Genomic DNA, 12,535 nt, shown 5'->3' with positions numbered 1-12,535 from the left:
TGTATTTATTCTGGCTATTAATTACAACTATGAATCTACTACAAAATTCTTACATTTTATAGGAAAGCTTTGTTTTACAATCTTCTTTATATAACCCACCCTTTTGGTTTTAAGATATATATTATAATGTGAATGCCGTTTTGAATGGTTACACGAGGCAGGCAATCTTAAAACAAGAAGAAAAACTGATGATCAATCAGAATTTCTACCTTAGGAGAAATAGCCTTCACTTTATATACAAGCACATATTTAAAACAAAAAGACTAATACATAAAAAAGCTATCAATCATATTGCCAGTCAGGTATTTGTAATGTGCTTCCTAAACATATAGCTTTGATTTTTTTCATTTTCTAGTTAAATATACACAATTATTTCTTTCTTATAAAATGAACACACATTCATTGTAAATTTAGACATCCATCCTTTCTCTTTGTTTTTTCCTTTCTTTCTTTCAGTACACCACAATGACCATGAAGATACCAAATACTTTTCTGATTTATCAAAGAAAGATCAGTGTTTAACATAACATGGTATTAGGTGAATTTAATATGATATTGGGTGAACTTTATTGTCTAATTGTTCTTTAAATTCTTTGAAAATTGTAATTCCATGTCTCATATATATGACAACTCTCAATCTATTAAACCAATTAAAATTAGCTCATCACTTCTCCAATGGTAGTATAAGGCCATTGCTGTATTTCCCCCTTTTAGTCCATAAGCAAAAGCTCAGACTCCCACTGAGCTACCTCTTTCTCTCTTTCCTCCCTCCCTCCTTTCCTCCCTCTCTCCCTCTTTACCTCCCTCCCTCCCTCCCTCCCTCCATTCTTCCCTTCCTTCTTTCTTTATTTTTAAGTGTGTTTTTCCAGGACCCATCAGCTCCAAGTCAAGCAGTTGTTTCATTCTAGTTGTGAGGGCGCAGCTCACAGTGGCCCATGTGGGGATAGAACCGGCAACCTTATTGTTAAGAGCACCGTGCTGTAATCAACTGAGCCGCCCCACCTTTCTCTGATTCTTTTTCTGTTCTCCCGACACATAAGTTTGTCGCTTTTATCAAATCTTTCATTTCACCATCCAAAATCTTGTCCTATGACCTTGATATGTTCTTTTCGAAACCAACTCCTACAGGTTTGTAACAGGCTTTCAAAATTACTTGAGGTTTATCTCACAGATAGAGCCAAACCCAGCTCCTCTGACAAAAAGACTTATCCCTGCTTGGAAGGAGGTCTTTCTTCACAGGGCTAATTTTCATGACAGAATCTGGATCACTTTCTGAATTGAGCTCAGGCTCTCCATTTCAATGCCTTTCTTCCTCACTAATACGGCCACTAGAACGCTTCCAGACTGTCAGATTATCCCTACAATGTCACTCTCACACACCTGCATTCCTTATGCTTCCTCGAGAAGGAAAGGAAGGAACAGTGATACATCGACTGTGCCAGAGCCTGCACATGACCTGTAGGCCAACTCGCGCTTGGGCACATGAGGGTGTGTTACTTGGTAACAAGCAGCACCCACAGAGCCCATCTCAGTGGGAACGCAGCTGGGAGTCACTTCACAATACGTCGAACAACATGACTTAAACTGATCGAATCCCATGATAAAGGGCCTCTAGCAGTTGTTACTAGGCCAGTAACAACAACGACGAAAAAAACCCTTTAAGATAGCAAATAGACATGTTTGTAATAAAATGAAATATATTACATGTTATATATAACAAAAAAATATAGCACAAACATTGTAATAGTATTATAATGATCACATCTTATAAAGACAACATTAGACATGAATTTATACCTTTCAAGAAATAACCCATTATAAAACCTTGAGATACGTAGCATATTTTAGGATTTAACCAAAATTACACTGGTGATAATGTATCAAAATGGAAAGGGCTTTAAAAAAAAGTTCCTCTTACCTGCTAGCTTACACTTTGTAGCTTGGAATGAGAGTGAACAGAACTTGGGGTTTAATTTGTACGCTTTGCTCTTTTCAACATTTTCACTAAATCCATAGTCAACATAGCATACCTAATGATAACAAAAACAACAAGGTTTAGGTTCAAATAAAAGTCTTTATCCTCCCTTCTTAAAAAATCACTTGGTACACTTAATTGGTTCCAGTTTATTCCACAGTCGTCACGTTAAGTGGCGCTACACTGCCCGGGAAATGCCAGGAGAGGTGCCTCCGACTTAGCCCAGAAGAGAAAGGCTGGGGCTGGGAAGAGGGAAGCGGGAGCTCCTGAGCCCCAGGCCCCACTCCTCCACTGCGCCCTTGTCAAAGGGGAGACAAGGGAAGGCTGCTGAACGCTGCCGCCTTGCTGCTCAGCCGCACGCCCGTCTGGCTCTGCCAGCCCTGACTGCTGCACACTCCCACTCACATCATAACGCCCGCCTCGCCTCATTCCTTTTGATTTACACACTTCCACCAAGGACTGGCATCCTCAAGCAGCAGGATTTGTTTCTAGAGAGCGTCAGTCTGGTGGCACTTATCAGATTCTAAATCCCCAAAGCAGCACGTGCGATGGCTGCTCTCAGCTATTATGCTTCCAGGAACCGAGATGCTTTCTGCCGATGACAACAATGAGGTCATGGCTGGAAAACATTGAACTCTGTACTGTAAAAGCACATACTTCTGCTTCTGTTTTTGTTTTCTTCAGGGTGTAAAGACAGGTTAGGCCTTCATGCAGCTCAGTCAATAAAAGGCCTCAGTACGGCCGGACAGAGTTCTGTGTGTACAGAAACCTGCACAGCACAGCCTCACCATCAGCACAAATAAATAAGATCCTGGATATTATTTTTAAAGTATTAATAAAACCTTCATTTGAAAAGGAATAAATACTTTTTTGAGAATAATAAAATCTGAAAACACTAAGCTGTGGTTTAGTGATAACTAAGAATCTGAGGGAAAGTGGTGAATACCTAGTATGTTCTCTAATTAAAGTAGATGATGGTTATTACAAAAACAACAAAATCCAGGGCAAAGGCCTAGCAAAGAAAGACCAAGTAACAGAGAGTCCTACGTTCTGCAGGAAAATAAAATTCACAGCTTCTTAGTACCTTGGTTATAGTATTAAACATACAAAACAAAAATTCTCCCCAGCAGAGAATTGAAGGGAAAAAAGGGCAGAGACCACTAACACCTTTCCCTGACCACCGATAACTGGGTTGGTGGGGCCCGTGTATCCCACGTGGGAAAGGATCATCAATTAGAGTCCGTATGTTGACTCAATGCTCCCTGAGGCCTATCTCTGGCAGAGTCCCCGTATCAGGCAGCCCCGTTTCAGCAGACAGGTCCTGTGCTCCAGTCCCAAATCAGCACCTGTTCTTCCTTCCCACAACCTCAGGATTCAGGCAGCTTTTGTTTCCTTTCATAGCTACCGCCACCTAAAACTTGGATTGTGCTCTTCCCAGACCTAAAGTGGCGATAACATGATCCGACAACAGGACACAACATGTAAAATCATGATTCCTGGGAAATTTAGAATATATTTCCTAGCACGAACAGACTAAAGAGTAACTGCTCTAAACTCTTCAAAGGGTTTGTAACAAACATTTGGAGCTTATTTTCTTTTCTTTTTTTTTTTTTTTTTGAATCAGGATACCGTATATTTACATGGCAGCTGAAGTGTATAAAACGGATCACCCGGTTTGGCTCTAACCACCCTGTGCCCTGTGTCCTTTGCTCTGTTCAGTAGCGGTGAGCAGTGTTTCTCTCTAACGGCCTAGGATCAGCACAGGAGGTTCATAAATCCTGGCATCAGGCCCCAATCAATTCCTGGTTCTCTGGCACCACCAAGTGGCAGGAGGTCTCAGAGTCACCTGAGTAATGTGGGTGTGGGTCAGGCCAACCTTAGGGGGTGGCCCCATGTTCCTGTTACTTTTACTCACCAAGGTCTGTGGAAAGCAGGGAGGGAATCAGTACTCGCTGTCAGGCATGGCATCGTTCAAGAGAAACAAGACTTGCCAATTAGCTGAGGTTTCTCCAGATAAAGGGAAAATTTCATCCCTGTCTGGTTCATGGGCACGTGCGAAACAAGATCAGGCCAGAACTGCTACAACTGCTGCTGCCTTATGAGCTTACTACTACTGTACGATATGACAAGCTACCCTTTTTATTCCTAATACCAGCACACAGCTCTCAGCTGGTCACCCCCTCCTTTATGAGACACTTTCTTGTTCTGGTTTCCATGACACTGCCTTCTTGGTTTTCTTTCTCCTTTGGCCATTCTTACAGTCTTCTCTGCTCCTCTTATGCCCACCATCTAAATCCTGGCACACTTCAGGGCCTGGTTCCAGGTCCCCTTCTCCTTTCTCTGAGTACTCTTTCTCTAAGTGATCTTATCTGGCCCCATGACTTCAGGTAGCGCCTATATGCTGATGCCTCCCAACCTGGAATTTCTCCAGTTCTGACTTCTCCCTGAACTCCAAGCTCATCCATGTGAAATGTGACAACTATTCTCATACCTAACAGGGCCTACAAATTCTTGATAATCTGGTTCTTCTCCCTGACTTTCCAATTTCAATAAAGGGCACCATTCTCCACACAGTTGCTCAATTCCCAAACCCAGCAGCCATCCTGAATCTTCTTTTTTACCTTCCACATCTAGTGAACTAGTGCCCTCGCAGTTCTACTTCCAAATCCATCCTGAATGTGCCCTATTACTTCTGTTTCTGCTACTGCCACCCTAATTCAGCTTACAAGCTGCTGGCTATTGCAGTAGCTAACTGGTCTTACTTTCCTTCTTTGCCCCACTACAATCCATTCCCCACATAGGTACTGGAACAATTTTTGGTGCAAATAAACCAGAGCACATCTCCCTGCTTATTTTCTATTACAGTTATTTTCTATTACAGCACTGTGGTTATTTCCTTCACTGTACTTAAATTGTCTCACTTATTTCTTGTGTACTTACTTGCTCATTATCTGTTTTTTTTTCACTAGAATATGATAAGCTTCTTAAGAACAAGGACTGATCTGTCTTGTCCCCCACCCCAGAATAGTAAAAAAAAAATGAATGAAAAGTACTCGTATATCAAGCAGATGATGGTAGCATCTGATTTTACAGGTAAGGAATCAGAGAAGTTAAATATCTTTTCCAAGGCCACACAGCTGGAAATGGCAGAGCTGGGACTTGGACTCAGGTTTAAATGACTCCAGAGCTTAAACTACCACAGTAGAGGCAACGAAGGAAGGGGGCACAAGTGATTTTTGCCCTACAGATTTCAGACTGCGAGAAAGCCTTGTGGAATATTTGCTTTATTTATTGCAAACATGGTCGCACTGTTAATGTGTCACTAGAGTTTCTTTATAGTTCATTTCTTCATAAGAAATCTCTATGTCTTCAAATAGTTTAAGTTTTGTTGACCTTTCTAAGGGCAGGGGAATGGTCGGGAAGTAGAAGTTTATCTTGGAACGCTTGGGGCAGTTATCCCCTATCCACTAGAGGCCACTCAGGTTTCAGTGAGCAGAAAGCAGCGATGGGGTCCTAATGACCTAGACAGACTTCCTGGCCCTGCTACCCGAGGGTTTCTGAGATGTGCTAACCTGCCCTCACCACTCTTTGCCCCAGTGCCATCTCTCTTCCTGGGGTCCTGACCTTCCACTGAGGGGCGCTCTGGCTTTGGTTCTGGTACTCTTTCTCAAACATTTGTCATCCCCACTCCTCCAAACACACCTGTGTTAAAGGTTGGCCCCTCTGTGGTTTTCTTTCCCAGAGGAGATGCCAGTGAAGACATGTGATGTCCCCAAGAAAGGACATTCCAGATACAGAGAAGGGAAAGCGAAGGAGAGTCCTTGGGGACCAAGATCTCAGACTATAAATCATTTAGTCCAACCCCTTTGCTTAGCAGGCCCAGGGGAATGGAGGGACTTGACCAGGGCACACAACCATTAAACAGGCAGAGTCGGGACTGGCACCTGAGCTGCTAATCGCACTGTGCTCTCTGTCGGCCAGTTATCAACTTGGTCCTTAGCTTTTTCAGATTTGTTTTTTCAAACTTTATCCAAGAATAATTTACATTGAATTTTAAAAAATGCCCATTTAAAGTATAGTTTGATGGGTGTTGACAAAGGTAGATACCCACATAATACCATAATCAAGATAACAGAGGCTGAGGGGACAACATATAACAAACTCGGCTGAACCCAACACTCACGGCACAGACCTCAGAGCAAAGACTGAGGGAAGAAGGCTGAAAATGGTGGTTTAAGCCCTCACTGCCGCAGAGAATGGAAGCCTTAGGCACTGAGACTAGCCGCCCCCTCCCTACCGTCCCAGAGCTCGCCCCGCCCCCACCTGCCCTGTGCTAAAAGCGGAACAGTAGCAGAGTCAGATCAAAAGAACAGAATATTTGCAGTTCTGAGAACTGTGGACCGCAGACACGGACTCGCAGCCCAACTAGTTCCGGCAAAGGAGAGGGAGCTGTGGAAGCAGGACCAGCCGTGGTGGTGGTCGCCGCCATTGCTCTGGGCCACCTCTCACAACTCACCCCGCCCCTGGCCCCACCTATCTGGGCGGATCCCTGCAGGAGTAAACAGAGCTGCTGAAACATACGGGCTCTGAATCTGGTGCAGGAAGAGCTTTGGAACTTTAGAAGCTCTCCACATCCCCACACGGAGGCTGCGCCCTATGACCCAGGCGAACTGTTCAAAGAGGAGAAACCCGTGTTCCAGGGAATCGCCCCATTGTGTGAGAAGCTGGAATACTGCAGAGAAAATACAACACTACTGTGTAAGAGAGAATAAAAGGCTGCAGTCGTAGAGAAAATAAAGCATTCTGCCCACACCTACTGGAAAACAAAAGAAGGACCTCTTTCTATCAACCTGTTGTAGAACCCACTCCTGTAGATGTCTAGAAAGAGAAATAATAAGTCATTCATTGCCATGAATAACCAAGGCAACAAGACAGCTCAGAAAGAAAATGAAAAGTCTCCAGAAAATGAACTTAAAGACATGGAAATATGTGATTTAAATGACAGAATTCAAGATTGCAGTTCTTAAAAAACTCAATGAGATGCAAGAAAACACAGACAAGCAGTTTAATGAACTCAGAAACACAATCAAAGAACAAAATGAACATTTTACCAAAGAGATTGAAATTTTAAAAAAGAACCAAATAGAATTTCTGGAGATTAAGAACTCAATAAAAGAAATGAAGAATGAATCAACCAGATTAGGTAGTAGAGTTGACCAGATAGAGGAAAGAATCAATGTCATCGAAGATAGAAATCTGGAAATGACACGGATGGAAGAAGAAAGAGACCTGAGACTTAAAAGAAGTGAAAGAACTCCACAAGAACTTTCTGACTCCATCAGAAAGAGCAATATAAGAATAATGGGCATACCAGAAGGAGAAGAAAGAAAGAAGGGAACACAGAGTATATTCAAACAAACAGTCAACAAGAACTTCCCAAACTTGTGGAAAGAAATGGATCCTCAAATCCAAGAAGCAAATAGAACACCTCAACCCCAACAGGCCTTCTCCAAGGCACAGTGTATTGAAGCTGTCAAAAATTAACCACAAAGAAAGAATCCTCAAGGCAGCCAGGGAAAAGAAGACGGTAACCTACAAAAAAAAAGCCCATTAGATTATCATCAGATTTTTCAGCAGAAACTCTACAAGCCAGGAGGGAATGGAATCAAATCTTCAAACTATTGAAAGAGAGAAATTATGAGTCAAGAATAATATATCCAGCAAAGATACCCTTCAGATATGAAGGAGGAATAAAGACCTTTCCAGACATACAGAAGCTGAGGGTATTTTCTAACACACGACCTGCACTACAAGAAATACTGAAGGAGACTATTAGACCAGCATAAATAGGGATAATTTGTGACAACCAAAACATAAAACGGGGGAGAATAAAGGCCTGAACTGGAATATGGGAACGGAGAAAGTAAGCATTCTGAAGAAAATGGAATACTCTAAATGTGAAACTTTCTTTTAGATAAACTTAATGGTAACCACTTGAAAAAAATCCAGAACTGAAATATACAATGTAATAAAAGAAGAAACAGAGGGAAAAATCACAGAATACCACCCCACAGAAATAACAGACAACACTAAAAAGGCAAAGAAACAATGGAGACAGTCTTACCAGAAAACCGAAGACAGAATGATAGGAAATCCTCATATATCAATAATCACCCTAAATGTAAATGGACTAAACTCACTAATAAAAAGGCATAGACAGAGTAGCAGATTGGATAAAAAAACTAAACCCAACCACATACTGCCTTCAAGAGACACATCTCAGCTACAAGGAGAAACATAGACTCAAAGTGAAATGGTGGAAATTGACACGCCAAGCAAATGGTATCCAGAAAAATCATCCGCAGCCATACTTATGTCAGAGGAAGCAGACTTCAGGATAAAAAGGTAACAAGAGACAATGATGGACATTTCATAACGATAAAGGGGACTACACAACAAGAAGACATAACAGTCATCAATATTTATGCCCCCAATCAGGGTACACAATAGAAAACATTACCATGACAAAGATCTGGTTCTTTGAAAAGATTAATAAAATTGACAAACCCTTGGCTAGACTCACTAAGATAAAAAGAGAAAAGACACTAATCAGAAATAAAGAGGGGAAGTTACCACGAATGTCACAGAAATACAAAGGATCATCCAAGAATACTATGAAGGACTATATGCCACCAAATTCAGTAACCTAGAAGAAATGGACAAGTTCTTAAAAACATATAATTCAGCCTTCCTAGGCTGAATCACGAAGAATTGGAAAATCTAAGTAGACCAGTCACCAGTAAGAAAATTGAATCAGTCATCTGAAACCTTCCCAAAAGCAAAAATCCGGGACCAGATGGCTTCATTAGTGAATTCTACCAAATCTTCAAAGAGGATCTAATACCTGTCCTACTCAAACTCTTCCAAAAAACTGAAGAAGAGACTATACTACCCAACTCATTTTATGAGGCCAACATTACCGTGATACCAAAACCTGGTAAGGATTACACACAAAAAGAAAACTATAGGCCAATATTTCTGATGAATACAGATGCAAAAATCCTAAACAAAATTCTAGCAAATAGAATGCAAGAAAGCATTAAAAAGATTATTCATCACGACCAAGTGGGGTTCATCCCAGTGGCACAAGGATGGTTCAATATACGCAAATCTATCAATGTGATACATCACATAAGCAAAATAAAGGACAAAAATCAAATGATTACATCAATTGGTTCAGAAAAAGCATCTGACAAGATACAACATCCATTTATGATTAAAACACTTAATAAAACAGGTATAGAAGGAAAATACCTTAACATAATAAAGGCCATATATGACAAACCCTCACCTAATATCATAATTAACAATGAAAAACTGAAGCCCTTTGCTCTACATTCAGGAACATGACAGGGCTGTCCCCTATCACCTCTGCTTTTCAACATAGTGTTGGAAGTCCTCACCAGAGCAATCAGGCAAGAGAAAGAAATAACCGGCATCCAAATTGGGAATGAAGAAGTTAAATTATCACTCTCTGCAGATGACATGATGCTATATATAGAAAACCCTAAAGACTCCACCAAAAAGCTATTAGAAACAATAAACGAATACAGTAAAGTTGCCGGCTAGAAAATCAACGTACAAAAGTCCATTGTATTCTTATATACTAACAATGAAATCTCAGAAAAAAGAAATTAAAAAAAAAAAAGTTCCTTTTGCAATTGCAACAAAAAGAATAAAATACCTAGGAATAAACTTAACTAAGGATGTGAAAGACCTATATGCTGAAAACTATATTTTTTAGAGAAATTGTAGAAGACACAAAGAAATGGAAAGACATTCTGTGCTCATGGACTGGAAGAATCAACATAGTTAAAATGGCCATATTACCCAAAACAATATAAAGATTTAATGCAATCCCCATCAAAATCCCAATGGCATTTTTTAAAGAAATAGAACAAAAAAATCGTCAGATTTGTATGGAACTACAAAAGACCCCGAATAGCCAAAGCAATCTTAAGAAAAACGAACAATGCTGGAGGTGTCATACTCCCTGACGTTAGCTTGTACTACAGGGCAACAATAATCAAAACAGTATGGTACTGGCAGAAAAACAGACACACAGACCAGTGAAATAGAATTGAGAACCCAGAAATAAACTGACATAAATGTGGACAGATAATTTTTGACAAAGAAGCAAAAAACATACAACGGAGAAAAGACAGCCTCTTCAACAAATGGTGGTGGGAGGATTGGAAAGCCACATGCAAAAGAATGAAACTGGATTGCTATCTGTCATCATGTACCAAAATTAATTCAAAATGGAGCAAAGACCTAAGCATAAGACCTGAAACAACAAACTGCACAGAAGAAAACATAGGTATTAAACTTATGGACCTTGAGTTCAAAGAGCATTTTATGAATTAGACTCCAAAGGCAAGGGAAGTAAAAATGAATGGGACTATATCAAACTTAACAGCTTCTGCATAGCAAAGGAAACCACTGACAAAATAAAGAGGCAACCAACTGAATGGGAGAAGACTTTTGCAAACAGCGCCTCCGATAAGGGGCTAATATCCAAAATATACGAGGAACGCACACAACTCAACAACAAAAAAAACAAACAACCCAATTGAAAAATGGGCAGAGGACCTGAAGAGACATTTTTCCAAAGAGGACATACAAATGGCAAGTAGACATATGAAAAAAATGCTCAACATCACTATTCATCAGAGAAATGCAAATAAAAACCACAATGAGATATCACCTCACCCCACTTAGAATGGCTATCATCAACAAGACAAATAGTAACAAGTGTTGGAGAGGCTGTAGAGAAAAAGGAACCCTCATACACTGTTGGTGGGAATGCAAACTGGTGCAGCTGCTATGGAAGGCAGTGTGGAGGTTCCTCAAAAATTACAAATAGAATTACCATATGACCCAGCAATCCCTCTCCTGGGTGTCTACCCAAAAAATCTGAAAACATTTATCCATAAAGACAAGTGTGCTCTAATGTTCACTGCAGCTTTATTTACGGTGGCCAAGACATGGAAACAACCAAAATGTCCTTCGATAGATGAATGGATAAAGAAGTTGTGGTATATATACACAATGGAATATTATTCGGCGGTAAGAAAAGATGAAATAGTACCATTTGTGACAATATGGATGGATCTTGAGATTATAATGCTAAGCGAAATAAGTCAGACAGAAAAAGTAGAGAACCGTATGATTTCACTGATATGTGGCATATAAAACTGAAAACAATAAAAGAACAAGACAAACAAATGAAGGAAAAACTCATAGACATAGACAACAGTTTAGGGGTTACCAAAGGGTAAGAGGGGATGGGGGCTCTAGAAGAGGGTAAACGGGGTCTAATATATGGTGATGGAAAGAGAACTGACTCTGGGTGGTGACACACAATGTGAGATACAGATAATGTATTATAGAATTGTACACCTGAAATCTACGTAACTTTACTAACAATTGTGACCCCAATAAACTTTAATTTTAAAAAACAGGTAAAAGACCACATCTTTTCCAAAAACTTCCCTCTTGCCCCTCCTTTTGCAATTAACTTCCCTCTACCTCCTGTCCCAGGCAAACACTGATCTGAATCTATCACTACAGATAGATTTTACCCGTTCTTATATGGAATCATTCAGTGTAACTCTTTTGTGTCAGGTTTCTTTCTCTTGATAGTCTGTGAGATATTATCCATGTGATTGTGTTTTCAGTAGTTCATTCCTTTTTATAGTTGAACAGTACTTCATTATGTGGATAAACTATAATGTGTTCATACATTCACCTGTTGGTGAACATTTGGGTTGCTTCCAATTTGGGACTATTATTATAATAACAAAGCTGCTACAAATGTGTGTACAAGCCTTTTTGTGGACCTATGTTTTCTCTTGTGCATATACTTAATGGTCATAGAGTTAGGTTTTTAACTTTATAAGAAACCTCCCAAACTGGTACCAATTTTCAGATTTTTCAAGTCAGATCAAATTGCTTAAAAGTTTTATTTTCGTAGGTGTGGTTACGGAATTTCCTAAATTTCTCTGTGGCTGGGTGGCAGCGCCTCTCCTACTGAACAAACTGGGTAAGAAACAGCAAGCAACCCTTTCTCACCTCCTGATACTGTGCTTGAAGGCAGGGGTGTCAGGAAAGAGTACCCGATTGACTTAAGTCTGGGTTCAGGGAATGTTTATTTGCACTTAGTGACACAAGAGAGATTGTTTGCCAGGGGCTGACACTGGCATAAGGGGCAGCTTTTATTTTTAAAATTTTTTTAAATTTATTTTTCACTTACAGTTGACGTACAATATCATATTAGTTTCAGGAACAGGTTTTATGTTATGGAACAGAGGCCATAGAAATAGAAAATCTAGATAAAACTGTGCCTTGTAGGAGAGAGAGTTCCAGGTCTCGGTCTCTGCACTAAGGGAAAGAAGAGGTGGCAGGACAGAGATGAGCAGCAGGAATATGGCCAAGTCGGGAAGTCCTGGAGCCTGCTGGTGAAGGAGATGGTGAGGGAGCTCTCTGACCTTTCCAAGA

At 40.4% G+C, this 12,535-nt stretch overlaps 1 protein-coding gene across 1 annotated transcript in view; it reads right to left on the bottom strand.

Annotated features, from left to right (window-relative positions):
• The window catches only part of TDRD7 (tudor domain containing 7), a 70,567-nt gene that overhangs the window by 23,081 nt on the left and 34,951 nt on the right, over positions 1-12,535 (bottom strand). The window contains exon 9 of the mRNA XM_033123753.1: positions 1,919-2,030. Within this exon, the coding sequence (XP_032979644.1) occupies positions 1,919-2,030 (112 nt within the window). The remainder of the gene's footprint in view (positions 1-1,918; positions 2,031-12,535) is intronic.

This window comes from Rhinolophus ferrumequinum, chromosome 12 (assembly GCF_004115265.2).
Source record: "Rhinolophus ferrumequinum isolate MPI-CBG mRhiFer1 chromosome 12, mRhiFer1_v1.p, whole genome shotgun sequence".
Lineage (NCBI taxonomy): Eukaryota > Metazoa > Chordata > Mammalia > Chiroptera > Rhinolophidae > Rhinolophus > Rhinolophus ferrumequinum.
The sequence above is the reverse complement of the archived record's forward strand: the minus strand, read 5'-3'. Positions and strand labels throughout refer to the sequence as shown.